General features: G+C 44.8%; 1 protein-coding gene across 1 annotated transcript in view; it reads right to left on the reverse strand.

Annotated features, from left to right (window-relative positions):
• SEC24D (SEC24 homolog D, COPII coat complex component) overlaps positions 1–13,584 on the reverse strand; it is a 124,195-nt gene that overhangs the window by 12,524 nt on the left and 98,087 nt on the right. The window contains exons 15-18 of the mRNA XM_056803832.1: positions 8,286–8,402; positions 5,743–5,913; positions 2,500–2,596; positions 1,902–2,047 (exon numbers count right to left, since the gene is read on the reverse strand). Coding sequence (XP_056659810.1) covers positions 1,902–2,047; positions 2,500–2,596; positions 5,743–5,913; positions 8,286–8,402 — 531 coding nt within the window. The remainder of the gene's footprint in view (positions 1–1,901; positions 2,048–2,499; positions 2,597–5,742; positions 5,914–8,285; positions 8,403–13,584) is intronic.

A 13,584-nucleotide genomic window follows, 5' to 3' on the forward strand; every position in this document is an offset into this window, starting at 1 on the left:
TTTCCAGTGAAGGGGGAGAAGCCAGAGTTTGGCCTTAAAAAGATGTATGCTCCTGGAGAGGGGGAGACAGAGAATGGGAATAGAGGTGATGAAAAACCAAAAGGTATCAATCAGTCGATGGTTTTCTACCCCCCCCCCCTTTTAAAGACAGCAAGTTATGGGTAGAATCAAAGCTTTAAAGGGCAGAGATCGGTTCAGCCTCATCTTTGTATCCCCGAGTGCCTGGCACAAAACCTGCCACATGGCAGATGCTTAATAAGTGCTCAGTGAATGAGAGAATGAATTCAGGGATGGGCCTGAACGAATGACTCCACACTGGCCAATCTCTTCAAATATTCCTATTCACAAGTGTCTGCAGCAGCTGATTTCCACGCTTTCCTGACTTGGACCAGTTGGAGTCTGGAAACTGTTAGCAGTCAGTCTCTCAGCAGTTGAATCTTTCTGGGTTCTGTTTTTGACAGAATAAAGCTCACTTTCAGCCTGGATTTCACCCCAGAAGCTTGTGAGGCTACACAGACAACAGAACCAAAATGATGAATTCAAGTAGTTCAAGTAGTGGTGCCTTTGATTTGGCATGTTTTACACCAGACACGGCAGGACACTTAAATGACGTCAGTAGCTGCCCTCCATCTTTCTGCAGAATGAAACCCTCCCAAATGGATCTCCAAGTTTGGTCAATCGGTTCTTCTGAAGGAGCCGAATGGAGAATATTACAGGCTGCATTTCAGACCAAACCCCAATTCCACAAAAATGCATTAAGCCCCGCTGGGTATGTGAGAACAGTCTCCTGGGCCTCAGCTTGCTCATCAGTAAAATGAGAAGCCTTCCAAGCCTGGGAGCCTGACAAGCAGCCTGTCCTCAGGGATCTTAGACAGAAGCATGAAGCCACTTCTCTTAAACACAACATGGACTTTACCACGACTGTTAAGAACTTCATCAATCATTCCCAAAGACGAGTTACTTGACGATAAATCATAGAAGTGAATCCAAAAGGTTATTGTTGATTAATAATAGCACTGACAAACAGGAAGAACTGTCCGTCACCATGAGAAGTGAATGCTTTCTTGTCTTGTCTAGTTTGTTATTTCCATTATGGTCACTTCTAGGTACCACCACCCGCCACTGCCCTTTCCATCCATCTCCTTCTCCTCCTCCTCCTCATGCTTCAGAAGAAGACAAATTCCCCAGGAGAGGGAGGGAAAGACAGGGTTTTTCCCAGCTGCCTTTGTAGTCTCACTGCGTGGCACTCTGACCCTTAAGGCTTAACTATTTCCCATAGTCATTCAGGGTATCAAGGGCTAGTCCAATGAACTTGCCCAGAGAGAGGGATGTAGGAGGCCCCCATGAGGACTGAGGGTGTCTTGGGATTGGAACACAAAGTAAACTAAGAAGTGAAAGGAAAGGAAAGGAGGATGACCAAAACAAAAAGCCTTCCCCCAATGACAAAATTTTACCCAGAATCCTGATGGCAGAAACCTCTGGAAGCTACAGATACTTTAGGGGTCCAAAGGAAGCCAGGGGTCATGAAAGCTGGTTCTAAATATTAGACGAGCTGTTCCATAGAAAGGGGATTCAATTTGCCCGCACTGCTGCAGGTTGACTGAAAGCATCCAGTAGGACCAAGGTGAAGTGTGCTTATGTAAAGAGAAACAGATTCAAATTCTTCTTTGAAGAAGTGGGATCTCAGTTCAAAGATATCCTCGCTGTTCATGGCCACTGCCCAAGATATCCTTTAGAGATGGAAAGGACCTCAGAGGCTATCTAATCAACCCCCTTGCGCCCCCCCCCCCGCCCCCCATTTTACAGGCAAGGAAACTCAGGCCCAGGGAATGGAAGTGATTTGTCCAAGCTCTAAGAGGGAGTGAGCTGCAGAGGTGTGGAACTCCCAGCCAGCCTCTCACCTGAATGAGGGCACCACTGTCTTCACTGAGTTTGTCATCATGCTTAAACTCCACTGTCACGGCTTTGTCACAGTCCATGGCTGCCATCTCTACATCTGTGGTATTGTTCATGTAAATAGCACCAAAGAAGTCGGTGGCCCTGAAACCTGAAATCAGAAAACATAGCTGGGTGAGGGTCTGAGTAGGAATTTGACGCCGATCTTCCCAACACTATCATTCCATGTTGGTGAGATCCTTTGGAGTATTAAATCCTATGATGCAAACATCTTTGTTAACTTCAGAAAGGAGAGAAAAGAAAATGCCTTCCTTCATTTTGGTGTAGGAGAGACACTCCTGTCACACCAGAGGGCTGAGTAAACTTAAATTGCATGGAATCAATTTGGCCAAACACAAATCACAGAGACCCCATCTTAGCATCACTCACTTGGAGATGCATTTACAGAGGGAGAGACTGGAAGTCCAGTCAAGTCTCCCTCCATATCCACATGGTCTCTGCTGGGTCCCTATGCCCTCAGAGGATCTGGGACACCCCCTCCCCATTAGGGAGGCTCAGCGATCACACCAGTGCAGCCCGCTCACTTGGGATTCCCACATTTACCTGTGCTGGTGCGGACCCTCATGATAGCATCGAATCCAGTCATTTTCTGGACGTCGTTCCTGAGGTCGTTCAAAAATGTCTGGCTGTCCAAGTGCCTCTGAAAATGACATTACCAGTAGAGTGGAAGAAGCATAAGAAAAGAGACCCCACCAGAAACATACAGATGTTTACCATACTCCAGGGAGGGAGGGGTCACAATGGACATCATTATTCCCATTTTACAGGTGGGGAAACCAAGAGACAAAGCAACTAGCTTCCATAGATCATAGAATGCTGGGATTGGAAAGAACCTTCAAGGTCATCTGGCCCAATTGCCTTATTTTACAGAGAAAGAAACTATTACTGCTGAGAATCCAAGCTCCTTAAAGGCAGTGGCTATTGCTTGTTTTATCTTTTTCTCTCTTGTGTCTGGCACAGTGCCTTGTATATGGGAGGTATTGAATAGGGTCAGAGAGTCAGAGGTGAAAGGGCCCTCGGGAGCCATCTACGTCAAACCCCCTCATTCTATTGATAAAGAAACTGAATCCCCAAAAGGTAAGGTGACCTTACAGCTGACAAATGTCTGAGGCAAGGTTCCACCTGGGGCTTTCCTGACTCCAGACCCACTCTATCCACTGCCCCACCTTGCTTCATGTTTCATTCAGATTTTAACTCTGGGCATCTGAGCTAAGATACCATCCACACACCTGTGAAACAGTTTCTGAAATCACACGTGAACTGTGTTTGCTCCATGCTCACATGTCCCTGAAACAGTCCTGGACTAGCTAGAGAGTATTCAAGCAGTCCCAGACTCTTCCATTTAGCATTTCACACAAAGAAAGGAAAGAAACCTCTTGGGGAAAGTGGGAAAAACTCCGTTGCTACCTGGGTAAGATCCCAGGAGTACTTATCTTTGCAGAGAGGAGGTTGCTGAGCCTCATCAGACAAGCAGGGGAACCTTGCCTGGGGACAGGACATAGACATTGCATTGCCCAAGATGGCCAAGGAAAGATGTCCTTTTAGGCACTCTTCCTAGGATTATTATTTTTTTTTACCTTTCATAGAACATTAGAAGTAGATAGGACTCAAGAAACCATCTAGTCCAACAACTTCATTTTTTATAGGTGTCAAAACCAAGGCCTTTCCTCAGGGGTGGGCTGATATGTCTAACAACTGGGCCCCTAAATGTTCAGGCTTCACTTTTCAGCTTAATCAGCACTATTAACATTTCCTCCATCACTTTCTTAAGCCTAGACAACTAACAAAAAATAAATTCAGCCCTGATTCATAGCCTTTACCAATTTCTAAGGTGTAAATGCTCACACTAAAAATTTATAGACTGTAGGTGTATACTGATTTTTGCCTTTTCTTCCCAACTCTAAGCATTCTTTGCTATTCACTCTACTGACAATTGCTGGATGTATTAAGTCTCTTAATTTTTTATTCTACTGCCCATTTTGTAATTTTCTTTGTCTCAGGTATTTCCATATACAGAGAATTCACGACCCAATGGCCCAATCTTGGGGCTAAGTCTTTTCACTTTTCTAGACTAATATGTTCCTAGGATCATCCTCAAGGCCTTTCCAGCATGGTAGATCCTACCTGGGCTTATATTCCCTTGGCATTGCCTCTGAGGATCCAAGATCACCCCCATGTCATGAGACACCATAGAGGGCTGTCATCGAAGAAAATGAGTAATGTGAAGAAGACAATGGAGAGGTCTATACCAGGTGTGAACAGGACCTCTGAGGAAGTTAAAAAAAATCCAAGTCTAAAATGTCATCAGGGAGATGGGTAGGAAATGAAGATGGGAACTGGTGAGGGCAAGGGAGGCCACTTGGACATGTGGAATGTTCTGCTGGTACTCTCCCAGTATCAGTAGAAATGAAAGGAGGCCATCTATACATCAAGATGTGCTGTGATGCAGCACCTTTTCCAAGTGTTCTTTGACCTCCCAGGGTTAGAGATAGATTGGCCAGAAGAGTGCCCAATTATGAATGGCGATCTATATCTTCGGAGCAAATATCCAAATCAATGATGTTGCAGGTCCATTGAGTTTTCTACTTCCCAAAGAGATCTCTAATCTAATCAATGAAATAAAAATGGGATAGCCAATGGTTGTCCTACTAAAGCCAACTTTTAGCTAGTAAATTTTACTTCTAGTCAGAAGAGCTGTGTTCAATCCAGCCTCTACCCGTTACTACCTGTGAGACTTTGGATGTCATATGCTTTAGGATTCTAGATTGAGAGATGGGAGGGACCATGAGAAAACTAGGCCAATGCCCTAATTTTATAGATGAGGAAACTGGGCCCTAAAAAGACAAAGTGGCTTTCCTGGGGCCACAGAGAGTGCTGACACAGAATTCAAATTCAGGATAGCTGCTTAATCGCAATCTCTCTCTCTGTCTCTGTCTCTCTCTCCTTCTTTCTCTCTCTCCTTCTGTCTCTCTCTGTCTCTCTCTGTCTCTGTCTCTGTATCTCTCTCTGTCTCTGTCTCTGTCTGTCTGTCTGTCTCTCTCTCTCCCTCTCTCTCTCTCTCCCCCTCCTTATCTGCAGAGGCAGAAAGCTGGTCTTGACAAATGACAAACTCCAGACGTCCTTCTGGTCCTAAGTTTATGACTCATGGTCCTAGCTTTGCTTCTCCCCATTCCCCCCAGACCTGGTAGAAGGAGGTCTGGTTAAGGATACTCTCTACCAGTGTAGGTCAATGCAAGTTAAAGTCTTAGGAGAGTTAACTGGGGTGCTGAGTGAAGTGACTTTTCTAGGGTGTGAAGCGAGTAGCAGTCAGAGGTAGGATTTGAACCCAGGCCATGCCTTCCTGCCTCTAAGGTGACTCTGTCTACTAACCTTCCATGATCCTGATTTTCTTCAGTTAAAGTAAGCAAAATCTACTTAACTGTATAGTATACTAAATTCACTATCCATCTTGTTAGTGAACATCGTTCCCTTTATTCTGTGGCTAAACGAAGGTAACATGTGTCAGATATTTTAGGGCCTGGGCACTGGACCTAGAGCCAGAGGACCCTGGTGGGAAAACCAGTTGTGTTGCTTCTTATTCAACCCTAGACCCATTCTTCCATTTGCCAAGTAAGGGCTTTGGAGCAGAGGACTCTGGGAATGTGTTTCTGGTTTCTTGGGTTCATATTCTGTCCACAAGAGGGCAGAGCCTGCAAAGCTCCAAGGAGCTGGAAACCCAGGTAAAGTGAGAGAAGAAGCAAAGAGTATCTGGCGGAGGAAACATCTGGTTGCTATTGGATTGACTACCTGGAAATTGTTGTATTTATACAGCGTGCCTCCTGTCTGCTGGGTCACCAGGCCCATTGAGGCCACATCCACGTACTGATTGGGGAAGAGGAAGAGGTTCACACAGCAGCCAGCGGCCACACAGTCCTTAGCCAGGGTTTCATAGATGTTTGTCTGGGGCTGGAAGAGGGTCTAAAGACAGAGATGAAAAAGAAAATTCACGCATCAACAGTTAATTCCTCCTTTGGGATCCCTGCACAAGACATTCCATCTCCCCAGACCCAAGAGGTTTTCCATGCCTAGAACACACTCCCTCTTCATCTCTGCCTCCTGGCTTCCTTCAAGTCCCAGCTCAAATCCCGTTTTCTATAGGAAGCCTCTTCCAATCCCCCCTTAATTCTGTCACCTTCCCCCATCATTGCCTTCAGTTGACCCTGCACATAACCCATTTGTTCACAGATGTTTGAGGTTGCCTCCCACATTAGACTTGGAGGTCCAGGAGAGCAGGGACTGCTTTCTATCTTTCTTTGCATCCCCAGGCCTCAGCACTGGACCTGGCAGATAAAGGGCACGTTGTAAGTGTTGGTTGATTGGAATTGGAAATAGCTGAAAAAGAAACTAGATCATGGGTTCATAGTTCGAGAGCTGGAAAGGGCCTATGAGGCCATTTTGGACCAACTCTTCTATTTGACAGAGTAAGACAATGAGGCTTACAGGTATGGTAAAGACTCATGCCCTTTCTAGGGAGAAGAACTTGGCTGGTTCCCATCTTAATAAGCAGAGAGATCAGACTAAAAGGAACGGTCAAAAAGAACTGAGAGAGCAATGTTAGACACAGATCCCTGGACCTTACCTTCTTCATCTCAAGGACCTTTCTAGCTCGATATGCTATGGCCTGATCAGTTCTCTAACAGGAGAATCCAGAATTCCAGGATTTGGGGAGCCATCTAAGAGGTCACAGTGATCCTCTGGCTCTGCCTGTCTTTCTAGTCCTGGCCTCCAAGGGAAATGTAACTTAATGGCCATTTTTTTCTCATTTCTGTCCCATTCTCTTTAGGTCCACATCATCCCCATTGGTTTGGGTCCACACCTCCTCCATTATATCAGGTCTATACCTTCTCCATTAATTTCAGTCCAACTAATACACTGCTGTAAAAAATTGGAAAATGAAGGGATGCCCTTCGATTGGGGAATGGCTGAACACATTCTGGTATATGTTGGTGATGGAATACTATTGTGCTAGAAAGGAATAATGAACTGGAGGAATGACGACCTCCAGGAACTGATACAGAGTGAGAGGAGCAGAACCAGGAGAACATTGTATACAGAGACTGATATACTGCGGCACAATCGAATGTAATGGACTTCTCTACTAGCAGCAATGCAGTGATCCAGGACAATTCTGAGGGATTTATGAGAAAGAATCCTATCCACATCCAGAGGAAGAACTGTGGGAGTAGAAAAGCAGAAGAAAAACAACTGCTTGATCACATGGTTTGATGGGGATGTGATTGGGGATGTAGACTCTCAATGATCACCCTGGTGCAAATATTAATAATATGGAAATAGGTCTTGAGTAATGACACATGTATAACCCAGTGGAATTGCTTGTCAGTTCTGGGAGGGGGAGGGAAGAGGGGTGGGAAAAATCACAAATCTTGTAAGCATGGAAAAAATATTCTAAATAAATAAAGAAATTTAAATTAAATTAATTTAGGTCCAAACCACCCCAATTACTTCAGGTCCACATCCTCCTCATTAGTTCAGGTCCACATCTCCATTAGTTCAGGTCTACACCATCCCCATTAGTGTAAATCTACACCATCTTGATTAGTTCACATCTATACTACTCTCATTTTGCAATCTCTTTCCTCCTTTCTACAATGTAATCCCTATAGAAAGTTTTGTGATACTTAGGCCTGTTGTCTGCATGCGAATGTTTTTATTTTCAAACTTCCTTGCCTTGAAAAATATTCCCTAAAGGGAGCAACCATCCATTTAAAAGTATCACCATTCCAACAAAACAAAACAAGAAGTTCTAGAAATATGACAAAATGAAATGATAACTGGACACTCTGCAGAGATAAATGATTCTAGGTCCAACCAAGGGCAGGGAATTCCTTGGGGACTGAAAGTATTGAGATTCCCGAGCATCAGCTAACCCGGGGCGGGGGGGAGTTCAGGGTAGCATGGTGGTGGCCCCTTATCACCCAGCCTGGATGTAGTGAGAAATATGAATTAGACTCAGCTTTCAGGAAAGGCACTGGAAGATCTTTCCAAGTGCTATAACCTTGTGGCACCCAGATCATGAGGATTATTTGGACAAAGGCTCTGCTGTGGAGGCAACAGAATTAACACAGTTTATACCAGAGTTCATATGCCATGTTCCAGTTAGCTACCTACTGGGGAACAAGGACACCTTTGAGAGTCTGAGGCTGGGAAGATGATTCCTCCCCCCCCCCCCTTCCCTCTCTATCTCTCCAATTTATGAGGTTTAAAAATGTTCCCAACTCTTTGAAGAATGAAGGAATGTGGAACTCCAAAAGTCGCTGCAGGGAAAATACCTTTTCTTTGTCTGTGTTGATCAGTTTCCTGTCATCTCGGTTTTTCAGTTTGCCCGGGGCCTCAGCCGTGGGCAGCGATGAGTGGAAGATGTACAACTTCCCTGGACAGTCTGCTGCCTAGCGAGAGAACAAAGAGCGTACCTCCATTATTGAGTGTTCATTCTCATGCCCTGCAGTTCTCCAAATCTGAGGAGCTCCCAGGAGTTTAACCACTATTCATTCTTCAGTTCAATTCTATTCAGCAAACATATTGATCCTGTGCAATGAGGAGAGCACAACACTAGGAACCAGGGAAAGGAGATTAGCAATGGGACAGCCCCTCCCCACAGGGAGATTGCTCTCTATGGGAAAGAGAATCTGTTTGGGGCTCAAAACATTTCCCCAAAAAGAGGTCTATGGGAACGCAGAATCGGAGCTCTAGGATGGGGAAGGGACAAGTCAGATAGACATCATCTCCTTGATGCAAAGCTTCAAAGATCTGTATATTCATCTGTGTGGGGGGCCTCTCCCTGGACAAAGACCACTCACGGCCTCTTCACAACTTGGAACAAGACCCTTTCAACTCATCTGTGTGACCTTGTGCAAATAAAACACTTAATCTCTTGGGTCCTCAGTGTCTTCATCTATAAAATGGGGTGGGAGGCCATTGGACTAGATGACCTCTAACTACTCTTTTAGCTCTATGTCTATGATCATTTGACTCTAGTAGGCAGTATTTATTATTAGATGATTAGAAAAAGAAACCCAACCAACACAATTGGGCTAATGTTCTGCCTAGGAGCTTTTTTGCATTTTGCTAGGCTAGTTCTCGAACACCAGATGCAGAAGTGCTTTGTTGGGCCTTCATTCAATGCCTCTTTATTTTGGCAGGAATTATTTTGTTGGCATGATCTTCAAAATTCCCAAATGGCTTTTACACCAAAAGGAGGCATCAGAGTAGTGTTGCCTTAGGATTGTTGGGGCTTCATGCTGGAGTTCATGTAGTCCAAACTCTTCATTGTAAAGACCAGCAGGTATCTCAAGTAATACAAAGCAGAGGTAGAATTCAATCTCACATCGCTTAGAACTCAATTCACATTTATATCCAGCTAGGTGATTCAGTGGATAGAGTGCTAGACCTGGAGTCAGGAAGACCAGAGTTTAAATCTGGCCTCAGACACTTACTAGCTGTGTGACCTTGGGCAAGTCACTTAACTCCTTTGGCCTGTTTTTTCCTCTTGTCAAATGAGCTGAAGAAGGACATGGCATCTAGTCTCTTTGCCAAGAAAACCCCAAATGGAGGTCCCAGAGTTGGACATGACTGAATAACAACAATATCCAAACAGACTTAGACCCTTTGGTGGGGGGGGGTGGTAGGATTTCTTGGTGTGGGCACTTTCTCCAGTAGGGCAGAACCCCAGCCCTTCAGACTTTCCCGCATATAACACGTGCCCATGTCTTCCTAAATCTTCCTCAGAGTATCTACATTTAACTACAACTGGTAGTAGTCTCTCAGAAGCCAAGAATGACGATTATCTTTGTGTTTTTTTGTGCACAAAGACACTTGTGCATGAAGATTTAAGTGGAAAAGTTGATGCACAGAGACAGTCCCACTCTCTTGGCATTGGAAGCCTGGGTCCAGTGGCATGAAAAGTCATTACACCTGGAGACTTCCTCAGCTGCACTGGATGGAGTGTTGTCTTTTGTGCTCCAACACGCCCTAAGCACTCCACAGTGCTTTGCTGCGTCGCCCTCTCAGCCGTTGAAACTTCTTATTGGTTTCTTCCGTCTGTTCAGCCGAAGCAGTCTTCACATGTTGGGTGAGCAAAGCCCTGGTTCACCAGGGGTCGACGACCCGATGGCTACCCTCACAAGGTTTAGCCGGCCTGTCGAAGCCATTGCCCGGGGTGTGGCCGCTGCCGCATGCTAGCAGCTACTAGGAGCCACAAGTGAGAGCTGGGTGTCAGGTGGGGGGTCAGAGGCTGGAGAGCTGCCCCAGGAGGGCACAACAAGCCCTCTATACCAAGGTGCTACCCCTCCCTGAACACCTCATACATAACTACAACTAATTAATAGAAAAACTACATCTAACTAACTAACCACATCTAAACGTCCACATCTAACCTGATGGAGGCCTTGTTCTAAGGCTTTTCACCTTCCAGGGGTACCAGGGCAGCACCTGGACTGCCTGCCCACTAGCCCTTGCCTTTTCTGAGCAGACACTCCCTGGCAGCCCTCATGCCACTTTTGGCTGACCTTGGAAATCTGCTGCAACTGCCTTCCTTTCTTTCCTACTTGGTTCCACAGAAATAATTGAGGTCAATGAGCATTTGTTAAGTGTCTACTTTGTGTCAGGCACTGGGCTAGAGAGCCTACAATGAATCAATCTTTACTTCAAAGAAGTTGCATTCTCTTGGGGGAGTGGGGATGCCACATAGAAAAGTAACACATGTATTACAAAGTAATCCAAAGACAAGCCAAGTCATTTCAGAGAATCTGAGGAGATCAGGATCAGCTTTCTGGAGGAGATGGCCCCTGAATTGAGCTTTGAAGGAAGCCAGGAATCCCAAGCATCTCTGACTAGAACGTGGGAAACAACACCTGGAAAAGAAAGCTGGAGATAGGACTATAAAGCCCACCAGATGGATGGGTATTTGATCATTATTATTTAAAACCCTTACCTTCCATTTTAAATTTATTTTAAATAAATGTAATTAAATTTATTTTTAATTAATTAATTAAATTAAATTAAATTACCAAGGGAAAGGGCTAGGCAATAGGGGTGAAGTGACTTGCCCAGGGTCACACAGATAGGAAGCATCTGAGCCCAAATTTGAAACCAGGATCTCCCATCTCGGTGCCTGGCTCTTAATCCACTGAGCCACCTGGCTGCCCCTTAGGAATTTGCATTTTATCCCAGAGGCAAGAAGGGAGCTGAAGCTAAGTGGCATGTGTATTAGGAATACCAATTGGGCAGGTACGTGGAGGGCAAATTAAAGAAGGAAGGGTCGGAATGACTCTAAGATGGTGAACTGGCTAACTGGAAGGAAGATGGTACCCTCACCAGAAATAGGGAAGTTAGAAAGACTATTGTTGGAGACATCCAATAGGCAACTGGAGACAGAGCAGGCAGATTAGGAGGAAGACCAGGATAGGAGATATTTATTTGCGAATAGTCTGGATAGAGATGACATTTAAATTTATTAGAACTAATGAGTGTGTGTGTGTGTGTGAGAGAGAGAAAGACAGAGAGCAGGAGAGAGTCAGACAGAGAGAGATTGAGAGACAGAGAGAGAGATAGAGGGGGTAGGGAGGGAGAAGGAAGAGAGAGAGAGAGAGAGAGAGAGAGAGAGAGAGAGAGAGAGAGAGAGAGAGAGAGAGAGAGAGAGAGAGAGAGAGAGAGAGAGAGAGAGAGAGAGAGAAGAGAGAAAGAGATCAGTGTCATGAAAACTAGGAAGAAGGTATCTAGGAGGGGATGGTGATAAACAGGATCAAATGCTATAGAGACCAAGAAGGAGAAGGTCTGAGGAAAGATCACTGGGTTTTGGAATTAAGAGCTCATTTGCAGAGAGAACTTTCACTTGAGTAATAAGGGACTACTACAGTGCATGAGAAGTGAGTAACAGAAAAGGAAGTCGAGGCAATGCAAGCAGATAGCTTTTTCTAAGAGGGACTGTGAAAAGGAGGAGAGATAGAGGTTGGACCAAATGGAGTCGAGGATGAGGGAGGCTTGGCTGGGTTTGTAGAAACCAGCAAAGAGAGATTAAAGATGGTGGTAATCTGCCAGATGAGATAGGAAGAGATATGAATTAGAAGGATGGTCTTAGTGAGGAGAAGGGCCGTCTCTTCATTAGAGATTGAAGTCAAGGAGGAGACCATCAGGGAAAATGTAGAGGTGACTCGATTGGAGAGAAGCAGCAGCTTGTGACATGGCCTTGGTTTGAGGCCAATTTCATAACAGTTTAACTGAGATAGTAGATTCATCTGTGCTCTGATATTCATTTCCAAACTCCCACCCCACCCCAAATCAGGAAGTAGAGATGAAACACAAAGATCAAGTCTTTTCTGAGCAGGGGAGCCAAGAAATCTCTAGGTGACAGCAATTTAGATTTTTCTAACAAGTGCTGAAGGGGACCTCAGAAGTGATCAAATTGAACACCTTCATTTTACAGATGAGGAAACTGAGACCCAGTGAATGTCCAAGGTGACATGGGCAGTCAGCCTCAGAGGCATGGTGGCTGATATCCACCGGGCGATGGTATTACGCTGCCCTGTCCACACCTGCTACTCAGTAGGCCTGCACTGAGACACCACAAGGCTGCTGCTTCTCAAATCTCTGCTGCTTCCTATGACTCATTTCCCCCTTAGGTGTGTCAGTTCTTCACTGAATGCGTCACTCCCACTGTTTTTGCTGGGCCCCAATCCAGGATCACTCTCTGGGCTTCACTCCTTTGGGGGTCCTTGATAGAGGTGGCTAGAATTCTCTATTCAAATCTATACCCCACTCAGTTAATAAAATATAGGCAGAGTGCCCCGGGGTTAGGACTTAGTCTTGAGGCTGAGACTCACAATCCTTTGCTGCAGATAACTAGCTGATTTGGGGTTAGAAATGCTCGATTTCCTCTCTGGCTTACCATGAGAATGAATTTGGGCCAGGCTCTTCATTCACCTGGCCAGGCATTATGTTATATTATTATGTTATATCACATAATATCGTATTAGATCATATATTTCGTGTCATTTACTGTATATTGTATTGTATTGCATTGCATATATGGCATGATATGATATGATATTCTATGTCAGAGGAAAACTCTCCTAGCTTTGGTGCTCTGTTCTGGCCTGTGAAAACCCTTCTCTTGTCATCCTACCTAAATTAACCTACCAATTAGATTGGCTCCACTATGCCACGGACTCCTATAGGAAGTAACTCGAATGTCTCCATTAACCATGAGAGTGATGGCTGACACTTCTGTTGTGCCTTAAGAATTGCATTTAAAATCTCATTTGAGCCTCACAATAGACCTATGAACCAGGTAATACAGGTATTATCAGGCCCATTTTTTATACAGGAAGGAATTGAAGTTGAGAGGTTAAATGATCATACACCTAGTAAGTGTCAAGGTCTAGATCTGAACTCATGTCTCAAGTGACACTCTTAACATGGTTCCAAATCTTTGCACAGGTGCTTGGTAGCCACTTTCTGGGTATATTGAAAAGGGGATTCTAATGGGGGATTGTTTGACTCAATGAACTCTGAGGTCCCTTCCAACTTCAAGCTTCTATGAAATTGCTTTTCATTCATTTGAATGGATGGATA

The sequence above is a fragment of the Monodelphis domestica genome, chromosome 6 (genome assembly GCF_027887165.1).
Source record: "Monodelphis domestica isolate mMonDom1 chromosome 6, mMonDom1.pri, whole genome shotgun sequence".
Classification (NCBI taxonomy): domain Eukaryota; kingdom Metazoa; phylum Chordata; class Mammalia; order Didelphimorphia; family Didelphidae; genus Monodelphis; species Monodelphis domestica.